The sequence below is a fragment of the Chiloscyllium plagiosum genome, chromosome 21 (genome assembly GCF_004010195.1).
Source record: "Chiloscyllium plagiosum isolate BGI_BamShark_2017 chromosome 21, ASM401019v2, whole genome shotgun sequence".
Taxonomy (NCBI): Eukaryota; Metazoa; Chordata; class Chondrichthyes; order Orectolobiformes; family Hemiscylliidae; genus Chiloscyllium; species Chiloscyllium plagiosum.
Genome location: NC_057730.1, coordinates 40,926,859 through 40,946,128, shown reverse-complemented (window position 1 = coordinate 40,946,128; position 19,270 = coordinate 40,926,859). Strand labels below are relative to the sequence as shown.

The window sequence follows — 19,270 nt, the reverse complement described above, 5'->3', positions numbered from 1 at the left end:
TAAATCTTTACTCCTTCTATTAGCAGTGAATTGTGGCAGTGATGTATACCATCTGCAAGGTGTATCAGAGCAACTTGCCAAGATTTCACTAACCATACCTCCAAAACCCAAGACCTCAATAATTTAGAAGGACAAGATCAGCAGACAGGACAGTGATCCCTTCAAGTCACTCATCATCCTGAAATTGTGTTATTGTTCGTTCATATTTTCTGGGTCAAAATCCTATCTAACTGCACTATGGAGTAACTTAACCATTTGATTGGAATGGTCTCATGAAAAATTAAAAAATGGCAATAATGCTGGCCTTGCCAGTGATGTCCACACCTCTTGGAATGTATTTGAAAAAATATGGGGGTGAAAATCAGGAAATCAGACTCCTATAGAATGTTTAAAATATGTATAATAAAAAGTAATTCTGTTTCTTTAAAGCAGTTTGTAGACCTCACAATTAATCCTATTTTCAATGGTTTTATAACAAAAGAAAATAACCTGACTGATTGGGCACCAATCATTGCAAAATATCAGATTCAATTTTTTCCCATCTCCTTAACAAAACACTAGTCTTGGCTTCTTCTCTCTTCCATGTACTCTTAATTTCTCCATATATCTTTCTTTTCCTCGTGGTCTAGAATGGAATTGCTGCTTCGAGCCAAGAACTGCTCTGATTGGACTGCCAAATATTAGCAAAAACAGCGCCAAATAACTCAAATGTTAAAATTCAGTAGTAATTTGCTCTCCCCCACCTTCACCAGATGCTGGCATATATATTTTAATTTACTAAGTGCCATTCAATGGAAATATATTCAATGTTGCACTCAGAATTAACACAAATCTTATTTCAGAGGCTTTGTTCGAAATTTGCTCTACCCTGGTTGCAGTGTCGGCTTAAGGGCACTATGACCTCTGATAGCACTAAGACCTCAGTCAGTGCCTGTCTAATTCCTGTGTACATTAATCTAAAACTCAATCCTACCATCAAAGGATTAACCAGCAATTTAGTCTGATTTGCACTCAAATCACGGGGCAATCCATTCCAAACAGATTTGCATAGGTGGCTTGTAAATACCATATAACCTGTCAATCAGGCACTCATGTCTTTGGGTATTTTGCAATATAAACTGATAACCTTCCTGAACAAAGTACTAAGAGCAGTTTGAATATACTTTGTGAGCTATTTCCTATTTGCCATAAATTCTAGTAAATTAGAAAAGGTGTGCATAAGTATATGGTCATAGTTGTTGTTTATTATGATCTTTCTTGATTTTCTATAATATCAGTTGAAAAGAACTGTTTACCTTTGGAAAATTTCAATGCCTCTCATTAATACCAGACTTTTGAAACAATTACAAGAGTTTGTATGTTGAGCTGAAATAGTCAATAAAAATGTGAAAAGCAGTGTTGTTTAACACATAGAGTTTTACAGTCATTGAGATATACAGCAAGGAAACAGATCCTTTGGTCCAACTCATCCATGTTGACCAGATATCCTATATAAATTAGTCCCATTTGCCAGCATTGGCCCAGATGCCTCTAAATCCTTCCTATTCATATACCCATCCAAATGCCATGTAAATGTTGTAATTGTACCAACCTCAACCTCGTCCTCTGGCAGCTCATTCCATGCACTCACCACCTTCTGTGTGAAAAAAGTTGCCCTTTAGGTCCCTTTTGTATCTTTCCCTTCTCACCTTAAGCCTATGCCCTGAAGTTTTGAAGAATGTTAAATGCTTCACTTCAAATAGAAGCATAGAATCCCTACAGTGTGGAAGCAGGCCATTTAATCCATTGGGTCCACACCGACGCCACGAAGAGTGAAGAGCATGCCATCCTGACCTAGCCCCTTTTATCCTGACCTAGCCCCTGACCTCTGCACTTTCATGGCCAATCCATCTAACCTGCACATATTTGTCTTGGGAGGAAACTGGAGCACCCAGAGGAAACCCACACAGATGCGGAGAGAATGTGCAAACCCCACAGAGACAGTTGCATGAGGGTGGAACTGAACCTAAGTCCCTGGCACTATGAGGCAGCAGTGCTAACCACTGAGTCACCATGCCGTCCACTTCTGTCTTCATTCGAGGAAGGAAGATGTAGGTGCAGAATTTGAGGAGAGGAACTGTTGGGCTTTTGAGCAGATTGACATAGGGAGTGAGAAACCATTGGAGGTTTTAGTAAGCTTAAAAGTGGATGCATCCCCAGGTCTGGATGAGTTGTATCCCAGGCTGCTGTGGGAGACGAAGGAGGAAATTACAGGGTCTGTGGCCTAACTTTTTAATGCCCCTGTGGCCACAGGGGAGGTGCCAGAGGTTTGGAGGATAGCTAACATGGTTCCACATTTCAAAAAGGTTGGTTGGGTTAAACCAGGGAATTACAGACCAATGAGTCTCACATCGGTGATGGGGAAACTATTCGAGAAAATTCGGAAGGAGAGAATTAATCTCCACTTCTAGAGGCAAAGTTTGTTGAGGGATAGTCAGCATAGCTTTGTCAGTGGAGGCTCATGACTAACAAATTTGATTGGACTTTTCAAAGAGTTGATCAAAAGTATCAATAAGGGTAATGCAGTTGATGTAGTTTATATGGATTTTAGCAAAACCTTTGACAAGATCCCACATGGGAGATTGATAAAAAAAGGTGAAAGCACATGGGATTCAGTGTAACTTGGCAATATGGATTCAAAATTGGCTTAGTTGTAAGACACAGAGGTAGTGTATGTATGGAATGAGCTGCTAGAGGATGTGGTAGAGGCTGGTACATTTACAACATTTAAAAGGCATCTGGATGGGTGCATGAATAGAAAGGGTATAGAAGAATATAGATTAATTTAGGATATCTGGTCAGCATGGAAGAGTTGGACCCAAGAGTCTGTTTCCATGCTGTACAACTCTATGACTCTATGGTAAAAGGCTTTTGTATGGTTGGAACCCTGTGCGTAAAAGTGTACCAAAGGGAACATAGTGGAACCTTGTATAGGTAAGTCATAATATATATAAACATTATAGATGAAAATTTGGGGGGAGTGTGACCTGTAAGTTTATAAATGACATGAAAATTGGCTGAGTGGTTCATAGTTAGGAAGGTCATCGGTTACAGGAAGATATAGATGGGTTAGTTAGATGGACAGATCATTGACAAAAAGAATATAACCCTGAAAAAGTGTGAGTTGATGCACTTTGGAAGAAGTAACAATGCAAAGGAGTACTTAATAAATGGCAGGACACTAGGAAGCAACAGAGGATTCTTAGTGTGCTTTACCGCAGATCTCTGAAGTCGGCAAACAGATTAATAGGGTGGCTAAGAAAGCATGTTGGACACTTACCTTTATCAATCATGGTTTAGATTATAAGAGCAGGGAAGTTATTTTGGAGCTATTCAAAACTTTGGTTAGGCCACAGCTGGAGTAGTGTGTACAGTTCAGGTCACTGCACTATAGGGGAAGGATCTGATTGTACTGGAGGGGATGCAGAGGAGATTGACCAAGATGTTGCCTGGCATGGAGTGAGTTGAAGGGAGACCTGATTGAGATGTGTAAGGTTTTCTGGGACATCGATAAAGTGGATAGGAAGCAACAGTTCCCCTTAATTGAAGGGTGAGTAGTGAGGGAGCATAATTCTAAGGTGAAAATATGAGGTTTAGAGGGGATTTGAGGAAAATCATTTTACCCAGAGGGTGGTGGGAATCTGTAAGGCACCACTTGGGAGAGTGTTATAACAGGAAATTTCACAACCTGTAAAATGAGCATTGGAAATGTGACAACATTCAAGGCCTTAGATCAAGCGCCCAACAGTGAGATTAGGGTAGATAGGTCAGTACAGACTCAATGTTTTGAACAGCCTCTTCTGTGCTGTATTATTCTATAAAAAAAGTTCTATGGAAAACCAGAAGTAGCAACTGATAGATGAAACACTGCAGATTATAATTGAGTTGTGTTAATAGTATTTTTTTCAAGTAATTATTCTTGAGATATAGGTTTTGCTGGCAGGGCTGGTATTTATTGCTCATCCCTAATTGCCTTGAGAAGATGGTTTTGAACTTTTGGCTTGAAGCTGTGCAGTCACTTGCAAAGTGATTTTAAATAGGGAGTGACAGGATTTTGAGGCAGTGGTGCATGTGCAAGTCAGAGTGGATTTGCAGTTACAGGGGCTAATGTTTCCAAATGCCTGCTGTACCATTGCTACTGGTTGGAAGAGGTTGACGGTTTGAGAGTTGCTGTCAAAGGACCATTGGCAAGTTATAACAAGCTTAATTTTTGTGAGAATCTGATTCTTAGGTGTTGCCTATAAAATAATTTTCTGAGTTCAATCTACTGTTCTGTGATCATCAGGATATTGAAGAAGAAAGGATGGAAATACCAGTACAGCAGGAGCAGGAGGAACTCGCAGCAGAAGAAAAGAGAAAGATTGAACGGAAACTGAAGAAAGAGCGCAAAAAGAAAGAAAAACAGCTGCTGAGGGAAGCTGGTGCATTAGTAGAAAAAGTGAAACCTCAGGGGCCATCAGCATCCGACCTTGCACTCAAATATCTGAAGAGGTAAAAGATGAAAATCCCCATTATTTTGACAGTCATTTAAACAGGTGAACTTTTGCCAACTCTACTGAGTCTCTGGTGTTGCTATTGATAACATTAAAGATCCTTATTCCAGTATAACCTTCATTTTGTACTCATGATTTGGAGATGCCGGTGTTGGACTGTGGTGTACAAAGTTAAAAATCACACAACACCAGGTTATAGTCCAACAGGTTTAATTGGAAGCACACTAGCTTTCGGAGTGACGCTTCTTCATCAGGTGATAGTCACTATCACCTGATGAAGGAGCGTCGCTCCGAAAGCTAGTGTGCTTCCAATTAAGTAAAGGCTTCCAATTAAATCTGTTGGACTATAACCTGGTGTTGTGTGATTTTTAACTTCATTTTGTAAACTCCCGTGTTGTGAAGTGAACAGTATTTCTTCAGAAAAACAGAAATCCAATACTCAGAGTGTAATTTGTGTTTTTTTTTATGTTTGCATGGCTAGGGAAGCCATTATAGTTTGATGTTGAGTTTAATAATCCATTAAACAACTGTGCTTCCAATCTGAACACTAAAAATCTGCATTTTGCTTGAACTTTCATTGTCCTATGGTTGATTGTATGATAGAATCAGCAGTTTTTCAAATTAGGCTAAGTGGGACTAAGGAAGTAAATCACTATATCATCCCTTTCCCAGGAGATTTTGTTGTTTGTCAATGTGTGAATCTAGTTGGTATTTCCCTCTTTCTGCATATAACCACAAGAAAGAAAGAACTTGTTACTTTGCACCTTTCACAGCCTCAGGGGATACTAAAGCACTTCAGAAATATCTCATTGTTGTAATGCAGGAAAAATGTGGCAGTCAAGTTTACGAATAGCAAACTCCTGCAAACAGCAATCAGATAATCTGTTTTGGTGATCTTGGTTCAGGGAGAATTGAGAGTTCTGCCACTGAACCAATGGCAACACCAAGCAATTGTAAAAAAGGCTCACACGCACTTCTGTTATCTGTTGCTGTGTTCACGCTTAGTTTGATTGTGCCACCAAGATGAACACTTGTTGATTAATCTCCAAATCATACAGAAATGAGTGTTTATAGTCTGAGAGGTCTAATTATTATCTATTAGGATGGCACAGTGGTGAGCACTGCTGCCTCACAGCAGCAGTTACTCAGGTTCCATTCCAGCCTTGGACAACTGTCTATGTGGAGTTTGCATGTTCTCCTCATGTCTGAATGGGTTTCCACCAAGTACTACGGTTTCCTCCCACAGTCCAGAGGTTTGCAGATTAGGTGGACTGGCCATGCTAAATTGCAAGTAGTGCCCAGGGATAAGGTGGGTTAACTATGGTAAATGTAGGCTGCCCAGGCAGAAGATGAGCATATAGCCCGGAGGACTTAACATTGAGTTCTCCAATTTCAAATAACTTTTCCACCCATTTCCCAGCTCCTTTCCACCTCCACCTCCACCTCCTCCCTTCACTTCCACCTCCCACTTCACTAGCTTCACTATCTCCCCACCCCCAGCTTCATCCCATGTCCAGCCCTTACTCTCCTCCCTGCCTCCTTGACCTGATCTTACCTGTCCATCTTCCTTCCCACCTATCAGTTCCACCCTTCCCACTGTCCAATACGATATTCCCCAGCTGCATCCACCTATTGCTATTCCACCTACCTTTCCCCCAGACCCACCTGTCTCCCTCTATTTATTTGAGCTCCTTTTCCGCTCCACAATCCTGATGAAGGGTCTCGACCCAAAACGTCAATCTCCACCTCCTGATGCTGCCTGGCTTGCTGTGTTCTTCCAACTACTGTTTGTCTACTGTGGTAAATGTGGGGTCATGGGGATGGGGTGAGTCTGGTGAGATGCTCTTCGGAGGGTTGGTGCAGACTATACGTGCCAAATGGCTGCTATCTTCACTGTAGGGATTCTATAATTTTATGAGCTGTTTCACAGTGTACTAACCCAAGTTGAAAGTATCCAGTTTCATTCCTAAAATACAATGACCCTACTTCAACAAGTGCTTCATTGGCTGTGTGGTCATGAAAGGCTCTATAGAAATACAAGTCTTTCATTCTATGCTAATATTAGAGGAGGTATTACTGAGCCAAGCACACATCCTCAGGGAAAAGGGTGAGAGAAGCCTGTAGTTGGAAACAAAGGATGTTCTTTTTATAAACAAAACCTGTTCCTAGGCTACGCATACAAACAAAACCTGTGGCAGGGTTAGGTCAGGATGTTGATTAAATTTATTACAGTCTCCAAATAAATCACCAAAGAGTTTACTTTACTTTTGAAATAAATTTGCTGCCTATAAACTTGGGAGATTTGTGACCAGTTTGTTCCCAGAAAGGCTGCACTAATTTCCTTATAAATCTCACATCACAGACAGGGCAGCCTGTTTTCCTAGCACTCATCATGTAGTAATGCAAGCACATTCTTGTGATTTGTCAAACTTCACTGCTTTTTCATTGGAACACTTATCATTTTAGTCGGGATATAAATATTTGCGTGCAGTTTGGATTTCAGTGTCCCCATTAAAGAGGTGTATCCATATTGGTTTGTAAGTGTCCTGGCCAATATACTGCAGATGCTGGCAATCTGAAGCAAGTACAGAGAGTGCTGGAGAAACTCAGTAGGTCAGGCACCATTTGGGAATAAAAACAGTGTTAATTATTCAGACCGATGCTCTTTCATCACAATACTGTGCAAGTTGCCAACCAAGTTTCAAAGTCAGCATCTCACATGCAGGCCGTGAGAATGCCAGGCTTCCATATGCTGCATGAGGTTATCAATGCAGGAAGGAATTGATGCTCAATGCTTTGTTGCCTAAAAGTCCTAACAGATTTTAGTTCCAGAAGTGATATGAACTTGATACCTGGTATCATGGAGCATGTTTTAAACCTGAAATCTGCCCACAATTCCTGATAAAAGCAATATAAAATGAAAGATCAATGAACTTCCCTAGCAGAATAAATCCCCTGACTATTACTGACCAAACCTCCAGGCTGACCTTGACCCATCCTCAGACTGACTTGGCATTAACAGCTGCTATTGAGCATTGCCAAGCCCCAGGATTGATGTCTACATTTGCCCCTGATTCTCTTAAGTGCAATCCCTGGACTGGGTGTCCTGACCTGCAGGAATGACTGACACCCAGTCTCTGGACTCTGGTATGATCAAACACCTGACTGACCTTGGCTGTTGTGACCGGAACTGGACAAATCTTTTGACTGACTGTGGCTTTACCTCTGACTGACTGTGGTTGCATTTCACGCCATTAAGGACTCTTGCTCTTTGACTTTCACACATGACCATTGAAGCACATGCAGTCTGTTTGCCATGTAAGCTGATGGCACAAAGACTGAAGTCAGTGAATGGATATTAAGAAAGCAATCTTGAAACAGACATGTTGAGTGAACAGAAAGTAAGCTGTGAGCAAAAAGAACTGGCCTGTGCGGATACATGAGATGTGCCTTCGTCTCTGCATGCAAAGCAACCAGGCAAAAGCATGCAAGTCATGGGTACCCTTGAGCCCCAAAGTGAAACATTAAGGGGCTGAACTGGTGTGAGAGTTGGTCAGAGAGTAGCCATGATGGTGTGGTGAGGCTGGTCGTTTGCCGATGCCAAATTGCATGCACGAAGGTTCAAGGAAGATGGTATCCGTGAGTAAGCAACGACATGGTGTTGTGTGCATGGCTGATGGTGCCCAGGCCAAGCACTTGGCGTCCTGCAGCCGTAATGACTTTCATGTTGGAGTTAGTGCAATTTAGTTTCTGAGTGAAGGAGAGAAGAATTGAAAGTGTATAGAAATATAGGGGCGGCATGGTGGCTCAGTGGTTAGCACTGCTGCCTCACAGTGCCAGGGACCCGGGTTCAATTTCTGCCTTGGGCAACTGTTTATGTGGAGTTTGCATTTTCTCTCCATGTCTGCGTGGGTTTCCTCCGGGTGCTCCGGTTTCCCCCCACAGTCCAAAGATGTGCAGGTTAGGTGAATTGACCATGCTAAATTGCCCATGGTGTTAAATGCATTAGTCAGAGGTAAATGTGGGATGGTGGGTCTGGCTGTGTTGCTCATCGGAGGGTGGTGTGGGCTTGTTGGGCCGAAGGGCCTGTTTCCACACTGTAGGGAATCCAATCTAATCTAATCTAATCTGTACCATAAGACGCAAATGCATGAAAATGAGGTAGTCAACACTTAATTAGGTCTTTGATAAGGTTCCACCTGGTAGGCTTTTGGATGCATGGGATTGAGGGTGATTTAGCAGTTTGGATTAGAAACTGGCTTCCTGTAAGAAGGCAGTGAGTGGTGGTTGATGGATAATGTTCAGCACGAAGTCCGGTTACTAGGATCTGTTTTGGGACCACTGCTGTTTGTCATTTTTATAAATGACTTGAACACAGGCAGAGATGAATGGTTTAGTAAGTTTGCAGATGACACTAATATCAGTAGAGTAGTGGGCAAAACTTGACCTACTCTTGGGAAATAAGGCAGGGCAGGTGACTGAGGTGTCAGTGGGGGAGCACTTTGGGGTGAGTGACCATATTCTATTAGATTTAAAATAGTGATGGAAAAGGATAGACCAGATCTAAAAGTTGAAGTTCTAATTTGGAGAAAGGCCAATTTTGATGGTATTAGGCAAGAACTTTCGAAAGCTGATTGGGGGGCAGATGTTCACAGGTAAAGGGACGGCTGGAAAATGGGAAGCCTTCAGAAGTGAGATAACGAGAATCCAGAGAAAGTATATTCCTGTCAGGGTGATTGGAAAGATTGGTAGGTGTAGGGAATGCTGGATGACTAAAGAAATTGAGGGTTTGGTTAAGAAAAAGAAGGAAGCATATGTAAGGTAGATTGAGTGAATCCTTAGAAGAGTATAAAGGCAGTAGGAGTGTACTTAAGAGGGAAATCAGGAGGGCAAAAAGGGGACATGAGATAGCTTTGGCAAATAGAATTAAGGAGAATTCAAAGGGTTTTTACAGATACATTAAGGACAAAAGGGTAACTCGGGAGAGAATAGGGCCCCTCAAAGATCAGCAAGGTGGCCTTTGTGAGGAGCTGCAGAAAATGGGGGAGATACTAAACGAGCATTTTGCATCAGTAATTACTGTGGAAAAGAATATGGAAGATATAGACTGTAGCGAAATAGATGGTGACATCTTGAAAAATGTCCAGATTACAGAGGAGGAAGTGTTGGATGTCTTGAAATGGGTAAAGGTGGATAAATCCCCAGGACCTGATCAGGTGTACCCGAGAACTCTGTGGGAAGCTGGAGAAGTGATTGCTGGGCCTCTTGCTGAGATATTTGTATCATCAATATGAAGTCATAGAGATGTACAGCATGGAAACAGACCCTTCGGTCCAACCCGTCCATGCCAACCAGATATCCCAACACAATCTAGTCCCACCTGCCAGCACTCGGCCCAATTCCCTCCATACCCTTCCTATTCATTCCCTCTCACCCTAAACCTATGCCCTCTAGTTCTGGACTCCCCGACCCCAGGGAAAATACTTTGTCTATTTACCCTATCCATGCCCCTCATAATTTTGTAAACCTCGACAAGATCACCCCTCAGCCTCTGACGCTCCAGGGAAAACAGTCCCAGCCTGTTCAGCCTCTCCCTATAGCTCAAATCCTCCAACCCTGGCAACAACCTAACAACCTTGTAAATCTTTTCTGAACCCTTTGAAGTTTTACAACATCTTTCCGATAGGAAGGAGACCAGAATTGCACGCAATATTCCAAAAGTGGCCTAACCAGTGTCCTGTACAGCCACAACATGACCTCCCAACTCCTGTACTTAATACTCTGACCAATAAAAGAAAGCATACCAAACGCCTTCTTGACTATCCTATCTACCTGCGACTCCACATTCAAGGAGCTATGAATCTGCACTCCAAGGTCTCTTTGTTCAGCAACACTCCCTAGGACCTCATATTTTCTAAGTTCTTTATAGTTCACATCCCACATGAGGGAGGGGAAATTTCGGCCCTATCGGTTTTCTCAAATTGCTGTTTAGGGGAGCTTGGTATGTACAAAGTCACTGCGTACTCGCATTACAACAGTGACGAACATCAAAATGTACTTTTTTAAAAAAAGGAACTGGTTACATTTTCCAAGTTATTTTTCTTACCTTTCTCACTTTGTTTGAAGTTGGTCCAAGAAACGGAAGAATTGGAGATTTCAGAAGACGAGGCAGACCTGGCTCTTAAAGCACATGTATGATCGTAATAAGGTAAGGTATCAATATTGGAAAAATGTGATCGAAATGTTATTTTCAAATTGTGCTAACTGCAGACTCAAAGTGAAGACAATGCAAATGAACCAGCTATTGTAAAATATTAACTTGCACTTACAAACTGAAATTGGATTTGTGTCAAATTAGCATTTAGAGAAGTCCTTAATTTGTTGATTTCATGGCAGCTGTACTTCCAGTATCCTAAAAGAGTCATCTGTCTCTTGTGATGCTAATGCTATTGGTAAAGGAGATTTGACTCTGTAGCTGATAGATGTTGATTTTTAAAATAAGATTCTACACATCAAGGTCAAAAATAGAACAACTTAAACCACCAAAAATATTGAGCTATATCATTAAATGGGATTTCTCCTATATGATTAAATGGTATGTATCTTCTTACATTCACTCATTTGTCTCCGAATCCGACTCGCCTTAAATATTGAAACAAGCTTTTTTGATCAGGGCAGCTGGATGCTGCAAACATCAGCCACTTTCATAGATGCTACTGATTCCATTTGCTGCATTTTATCTTGGTCGAGAAAGTCAAAGCATTATAATATGGTTATAGCACAGAAGGAACCCATTCAGTTCATTGTGTCTGTGCTGGCCCCCTGTAAATTTTTCCCTTTTAGGTATTAATCCTGTTCACTTTTGAAAACTTAAGTTGACCCTGCATCCATGACCCTTTTGCAAGTCCTAAGCACTCAACGTATGGGCAAGTTTTACTCATGTTATCATTGCTTCTTTGGCAATGACCATAAATCTGTGCTCTATCATTCACGTTCCATCCACCGGTGGGAATAGTTTTTCCCTATCTACTTGGAGAAGAGAACTTTGAGAGGAGATTTCACAAAGAGAACAGTGCCAGCTTCAGTATTTCTGCTTAACTGAAGTTCCTTATTCCATGGAATCATTCTTGTGGATCTTGGCTGCATCCTCTCTAAGGCCTTCACACCTTTCCTCAAATGTGGAGCCTGGAGCTGGATGCATTATTCCATATGAGGCCAATCCAGTATTTCTTATGGTTCAACATGACCAACTTGCTTTTGTGCTCCATGCCCCAATAATAAAGCATAGAATGCATTTGCTTGATTGACCGCCCCGTCAACTTGTCGGCCCACCTTCAGTGACTTATGTATATATATGTCCCGGTCTCTCTTCTCCTGCATCCCTCTTAGTATTGTATCCTTATTTTGTGTTGCCTCACTTTATTCTTCCTACCAAAGTCGCTGTAAAATAATTTCACTGATCTCTCAAAAGTTCTTTTGGCTCTTATCTTTCTGTGTTTTAATTGATTTGTCATATGCTGACCTATGTTATATTAAATATCATTATTTTGTTGGTGTTGTGAACATGATATGCTGGAATGTTGAGGCTTATTTGAGTGGTTAGGATGACTCCCTGAATTGATTCAAACATGTGGCAATAGTACTCATGCCTTTAAATATTCACCTGATTGCCAACAGCAGGAGTATATTAAAATAGCTGCCGCACATCACCCATAACTAGGACTGGACAATGTCAAAACCTGTGCTGGCACAATCAGAAACTGATAAAGAAGAGTAGTAAAAAAAATTGGATTTGGAGATTACAAGGTATTATTGGAATAAAGTTTGGGCTTTTCTCCCCAGAGACAAAAGCAATCTTTATAAACAGCAGCCAACCTCCTCCACAGAAAAAAGTCACATGATCAGGTCATGACTTGTTGGACTTTTGCTGTGTGCAACTTGGTTAATATCTTTCAAATGCACTTCAAAAGTACTTCATTGGCTGTTAACATTCTCTGAGATGTTCAATATTGTGAAAGGCATGACCTGAATGCAGGTTATTCCTTGATGGTGCTTCTTTGTTGTTCTTGACACTGTCATCCTGGAGTTTGTGTCTGTTTTTTTTAAAAAAGCAGCAAGTCCAAAGGGTGTATCTGTAGATCTCTGATGAGAATTAAGTCTATTGAAGTTGGTTTCAATGATTGTTAGAAACATAGAAAATGGGAGCAGAAGTATGTCATTTGACTCTTTCAGCCTGCTCTGCCATTCAATATAATCACAGCTGATCAGTCTATTCAATAGTCAGTTCCCCCATATCCCTTAATCCCTTTACCCTAAGTGCTACATCCAACTTCTTCTTGAAGTTATACAATGTTTTGTCCTCAACTGCTTTCTGTGGTAATGACTTCCACAGGCTCACTACTCTCTGGCTGAAAAAGTTTCTCCTCATCTGAATGCTAAATGGTTAACCCCAGATCTTTAGACCGTGATCCCTGGTTCTGGACTTCCCAGCTCCCCAATGGGAACATCCTTCCTGCATCCACCCTGTCTATTAGAACTTTGTGTTTCTCTGCAATGTCCCCTCATTCTTCTCAACTCCAGCGAATATAATCCTAACTGATAGGAAAACAAGAACGAAGAGAAATTGCACTTAAAACTTCAACGGACAAATATTATGAGTTCCCACAATCTTGCAATGGCCCAGCAATAATCATTTATCATTTCTCTTTGGACCATGGTATTTTAATACTGTTATTATCAACCTAGTGATTCTGACAGTAAATTCTGTTCTATAGTGCTGAGCTACTTATTGTTTTCTGCTTTGATGTAGCTCTCTGACAAGCATTTTGCCAGGTTGCTGAAGTATCTAAATGGGCTGAAGGGCAACGCTCGGGAGGAAACCATTCAGAAAGCTGAGGCTCTGATGAAGGAATTTGAAACGACAGGTAAATACTTTGTATGATCTACCTAAGACATTGCTGTAGATTTTTACTTACTCTTTCCGTGAGATGCATGTGTATCAGAGATGGTGAGGAGCTCAGAACTTAGGATTCTTCTCAATACTTATGGATTATACCATATTCGCACTTTACTGATCAATTCCTCTGACTCACGAAATCAACGTTAGTGATTGGTAAGTCTGTGCAGCCGTGCGTTAACAGTGTTCTCAGATGGGGATTAATCTCTGTTAGAGTTCAATCCTCAGAAAGGCCAGAACTGAGGGGATTGGATTCAGGTATAGAGGATCAGGGGCATAGGAGCTGGGAGATCAGAAGTCTTGGTGGGTAAAGGTTGTCAGTGTCGAGATTTCATGGGCAAGATTGGAGGAGGATCCTTCCACCACCCATAGGGTATTTTCAGGCTGGTATATTGAGTGCAGGAGATGGGTGTAAAAGTATTTGCTGCCATAATCCACCAAGAACACACTTGGATGTGGTTACAGAGTTGTCTATGGGCGAAAGCTGGAATAGGTCTGTGTAGTAAATTAGATTATTAAGACTTTAACACACTACACCCCACCCAGGCTAACCCCAAATGCACCCATTGCTTTAGTTAACATTCCCTCGTTTAATGTGAAGCATGACATATTGCCATTTAAACAGTAATGTAAGAAATATTAAGTGAGTCTGATGAAATAGCATTATTTTTACTTTAATTTTTATGCATTGCATAACGATTCTTTTTATTGTAGAATTTTATAAAACAATCAATATATTTTGTGTAATGAAATCTAATTGAATTCATGCTACATTGCAATTTTCATTTACGTGCAGAATTTGCATTCAGAGGGTCTTGCATAGTCTTTCTTTTGGGTTGGAAACCAAACTTCAGACTCTGTCAGAAAGTACTTTGATGATCCATTGCAGAACAAAACCCAAGAGGACTAATAGATCAAAATCTCAATATGACTCAACTCCAATAATACCCACTGGCTCATGAAATACAACTGTATTAATTTCCACGCCTTCCATTTGTAAGGAGCCTTACAATTGTTGATAAGGAGCCTTATTTTGTTGACGAAAAGCTTGTGCGTGTAAAAGATTTTACAGTTCTATGATGAAGTGTTATGGACCAGGCCAGACCCCTCAAAACATTTCAGGAAGGTAGCCCAGACCCTAACTTTGCTCGTTGTTTTAAGCAGGTGCGAAGTGGATATTCCAGGAGAGAATCAGCTGGTCAAACCACTTTGTTTCAAACAAAACAGAGTTTATTTACAAGATTATGAAATGAAATGCAAACAACAGAAAACTGAATAAGTTATCCTCTCTGAAAATCCAATAATCATCCCAACTTAATGATGCTGTTCCAAATACTTGCAACAATCCCCATAAAACACATCTTAGCACAAAAGGTAAAATCAAACACAAGTTCTTCCAAGATAGAAGTCAGAGAGAGGGTACCAGACTGGACCTGCTTCTGTGGGTCCAGCAGCTTTTCTTTTTCACCCTACTCCTTAAAAAAACCCAAACCAGAGAAAAGCTGAGCTGGAAGAACTGGCCGCACCACTTTCATTATACAAATGTTTTTGTAAAAACTTGAAAGCCTCTGCCTGAGGCAGTATCTGTTGGCTACTATCAAATTGGCCCGAAAACCATACACCCCAGATTTTTTGGAGTCTGTGTCATTTACGACCTCTCTTAAAAAAGAACAAGGACTGCATGACCTTGTTAAAGGAGCAGCTTCATCACAAAAGGCTCTTTATATCTTCTCAATATTTTCAATAGAATTACTGCAGTGACAACACTCAAGACAATACTTCCAAAATCACAATAAAAAAGAGTATCTTCCTATTATTGCATGGTTGTTTCTGGTAGCTTATTTTGTGCAAATCAATCATTGTGTTTCAAACAGTACAACATTGTCAACACTGCACTGGCATTGTGACATTCTGAGACTGTGAAAGGAGAGCTTTACAATTTGCAAGACTGTCCTCTGTGTTCTCCTTTTTCTGTCTTTTTTGCTTCTTTATTCCTCCTTTACACATATACTTAATCATTTTCATAGGCTACTTTCTAGCAATATATTACTAAGGGAACCTGTGTTGATTAAGACATGCCATACATGGTAGTGATCTCTAGATTTAGAACTACTTGGAGAAGAAAGGGAAAGGGAGCATCTGGGAGATAGTGAGGACTGCAAATGCTGGAAAGTCAGTGTCGATAAAATGTGGAGCTGTAAAAAGTACAGCAGGTCAAGCAGCATCAGAAGAGCAGGAGAGTCAATGTTTTGGGCAGGACCCTGCAAGGAGCATCTGGATTATAAAAATAAATAATTGTCTTTTGAGTGCATTAGGTTTTGATTCTTTGAATTAATGTGTACAAAGAAACATAATATTTGCTGATATGTTTTCACTTGAACAGATGATTGTACTGAAGACATTTCTGTGAAGATTGAGCGAATACGCCAAGTCCTTCAGCTTTTATCTTGAAAATTTTCAAAGGATTCATATAGTTGTCTCCCTGCAGTTGAGTACAGTTGCAAGATCACATTTATTCCAATTTTTCTGGCATTGCTCTTGGTTTAACTTCCCCACTAATGATTATTTTGTAAAAATTCATTTGTAATTTGTGGTCATAATAAAATTTGTGTTTTGTACAAAATACGCCGTGCTTAAAATAATACTTCACTGAATGGGTATGCAAAAACATCATAAAAGTTTGGAGTGTCAAACAGAAGAAATGTTACTATGGTGAAAGAAACAGACATATTGTATTTGTTTGTTACATGCAGCAGCTCAAGATGATTGCAAAAACTTTCTTCGATTCCTGCTAGGTGTTTAACCAGAGCAGTGAAGGATTATGGACTGAATCAATGAGAAATTAGGAGACTTTGGTGGGAGGTACTTAGAAGAGAACTGATATATTGGGAACATTGCTGTTTTTTTCTTTTGACATTAAGTCCACATAAGGAAGTTGCTGTGGTGTAATGTGGTGGGGGGAAGATACAAAGTGGAAGATACAAAGCTGAACAGCCAAACTTGCTTGAGACTGTTAATATTTTCCCAGTCTTCTCCATTTCCATTAGCAGTGTCCAAACAGTTGCTTTACGTAGAGAGAGCTTGACTCTATCCTGTCAACAGGACATAAGAAGAAGTATTAATGAACCTGATTTTTAAAAATTACAACAATACTGGAAGAAATACACAAATATCATCTCGAATCTTAGTCTCGTTTGATCCCATTTGCAGAATGTCAGCTGGATTCACGTAGCAGTGCCTCACTAAGCTATCCTTTCCATATAGATATAGTGCCCATTTCTTCAACAGATTGTTAAAAATAAATTTGTGATCAGACGCTCTTGTTTTTTTAGAAAACATGAATCATTTGCACTCTGCTTAATTATTTTCCAATGAATCTCTGTCATTTCTGACTTGATCACTTTTCAATTCCGACTGATGTCAGTGAAGACTGCCACTGTTGAGCTGAAGTGTTGGTGCATTCATTATCTCAAGAGAATGTTAGCTGTGTATGTGTGGTAGATGTGCGCATTTATTTATATATTGATTCTGTTCTCCCATAACTTCTCTTTGTAGAAAAATATTGTCTAGTGCAAAGGGTAGTATTAATCTGACAAATAAATGCAACAACCTTGAAACTGATGCATTTTGTGATAGATTTTGGAGATATTCCAATAAAATATTAAGATCTTACATTCTTAGCTGTGATTGGTTTGCTCCAGTGGGATGTATTATTATTTAGTTTTTGACCTTTGTTTCAGCTATTAAAGCTGGCCATCTAACTCATAATCTGAATTAATAACTGATGAAAACAAATCGTCTTGTCCTGTAGGAAACGTTTGGGTCAGTTTGCATAGTCTTCCCCTTAGGCCCAGTCAACTGTTCATTGCTAGGGCTGTTTAACTTTGTAAGATGGCTGTTTAAACTCAACATTAAACATGATCACATTCTGAAGCAAAACTCACTATAAACCCACTGGGGCAAATAAAAATTTCACAGAAGTGTGTATATTGTATTATGTAGTTCTGTTACAGACTTATGTGGTTCTGTTCAGGTACTCCTGAAATTTGTACACTTGCTCTAAACAACAACTTTCATTTATGTAACAGCTTTAAAATAACATGTCACAAACTACTTCAAAGGAGTGTTACCAAGCAAAATTTGAGACTGAGTCACTTCAGGAGATTTTAGGACGGGCGACCAATGGTTTGGTTACAGAAGTGGTTTTAATAAGTGTCTTTTGGAGAAAGAAACATAGGAGCTTATAGAGGAATTATCAGTGTTTACAGTTAGACATCTGAAGGCATGTCTACAGTGCTGGAATGATTAAAATTGAGAGTATGCAAGAGATCACAATTGAAGGAGAATGAACATCTTAGAGGATATGGTCAAAGAGAAGGATAAAACTGTGGAAGTTGATTGAAAATAAGGATGGGAATTTCCAAATCAGACATTACTGGACTGGAAAAATGGACTGCTAGCTTTTCTGTTTGTGTACCAAAGCTAATGAAATGGTTTTTATCATATTAATGGCTGTTTTTGCCCTTCACCACTTTCATACGGAAAAGTGAAATTGAATGGAATAAATTTAGCCTCAACAGATTGAACACAATAACATCTCTACAAATTGGACTCGGGCAATATCATAAATGTGGATTTCAGAAATCTCAGCAAATATTTCTGCTGAGTTTTCAGTAATCAGTCTTCAGGCAAAATCCTTCAGAACATTTAAACATTTGAGTCTATTTTTGACAGCTGTTAATTCAAATAATGATTGGGTGCACAGTTTGGCAATTAAAATAAATGAGCATTATGTCACTGTCCTTTATATGCCGACTGATCATATCAGCTCTGTTATTGAGCCATGAAATATCAAACCAGCCTATCTGACTGGATATGCAGTTGAGTACTTCGTAGGAAATTGGTTGAAGGGGGCAAGAGAAACAATTTGGTATTTCAGTTCTCTAACGTTAATGTCTCATTTCTACTTGAGTCCCATATCCTAAAAAAAATGTTTCTTAGTTTATTGAAGTGCCCCATTTCATATAATGACTGAGTGCCTCTCACCTTCCTGGCACCACTACTTCTATATTTGGTACTATTTCCCCATCTGTCCACACTGCTTTCGCCAAAGAGTATCCAACTTGCAAATCCAGTTGTTCAACTGATTCTAGTTGATCTTATAGATTCTGTGGGACTATTGATAGAAGTATTCTAGTGATCCAGCCAACATACCTGCTACTGCCAAGCTCAGATTAATGTACTCTTGATCTCTTTACTACAGCATTGGTTGTCATAATGACAGTAACAATGATCTGTTCCTTAAGCACTTTGAAATTATTTATTGTTGGGGACTATGTAGCACAACTGTTGTTTTAATGTTGGATAATTGGGAAAAGTCTACTGTTTTAAACTGCCAGGACTTACAAATATCTGAGTCGGGAATAAGACATTACATTAATACATAAGTGGTTCGACCTTTTGGATCATTTCACTTATTGAGTGCCCACGGGATATTCAGATGTGGAAGGATCACAGATTACTTTAGGTACAATTATTTTTCAGATTTGTAAAGAACAAGCTAACTAATCAAATATAAACCAAGTATCTTGTTTTCCTCCAAAAGTGTCATTAATGTAAAGTTGGTTAATATCCAGCTAAGTTAGTTCATTTCAGAAAAAATGAGAAAAATGGACATGGACCCACATTGAATTGGTTTTACGTTAAGAAGGACTTAGATGTGTATGGTCACTAGACTGAAATGTTAACTCTGCTTTCTCTTCACAGATGCTGCCTGTTTCTC

At 39.9% G+C, this 19,270-nt stretch overlaps 1 protein-coding gene across 3 annotated transcripts in view; it reads left to right on the top strand.

Moving 5' to 3' along the window:
- The window catches only part of LOC122560789 (uncharacterized protein C7orf50 homolog), a 403,958-nt gene extending 387,685 nt beyond the window's left edge, over positions 1 to 16,273 (top strand). For all 3 annotated transcript variants that reach the window (XM_043711883.1, XM_043711884.1, XM_043711885.1), the window contains exons 2-5: positions 4,325 to 4,530; positions 10,659 to 10,740; positions 13,342 to 13,456; positions 15,872 to 16,273. In XM_043711883.1, the coding sequence (XP_043567818.1) occupies positions 4,325 to 4,530; positions 10,659 to 10,740; positions 13,342 to 13,456; positions 15,872 to 15,939 (471 nt within the window). In that variant the 3' untranslated portion in view covers positions 15,940 to 16,273. The remainder of the gene's footprint in view (positions 1 to 4,324; positions 4,531 to 10,658; positions 10,741 to 13,341; positions 13,457 to 15,871) is intronic.
- The last annotated feature ends 2,997 nt before the right edge of the window (positions 16,274 to 19,270 follow it).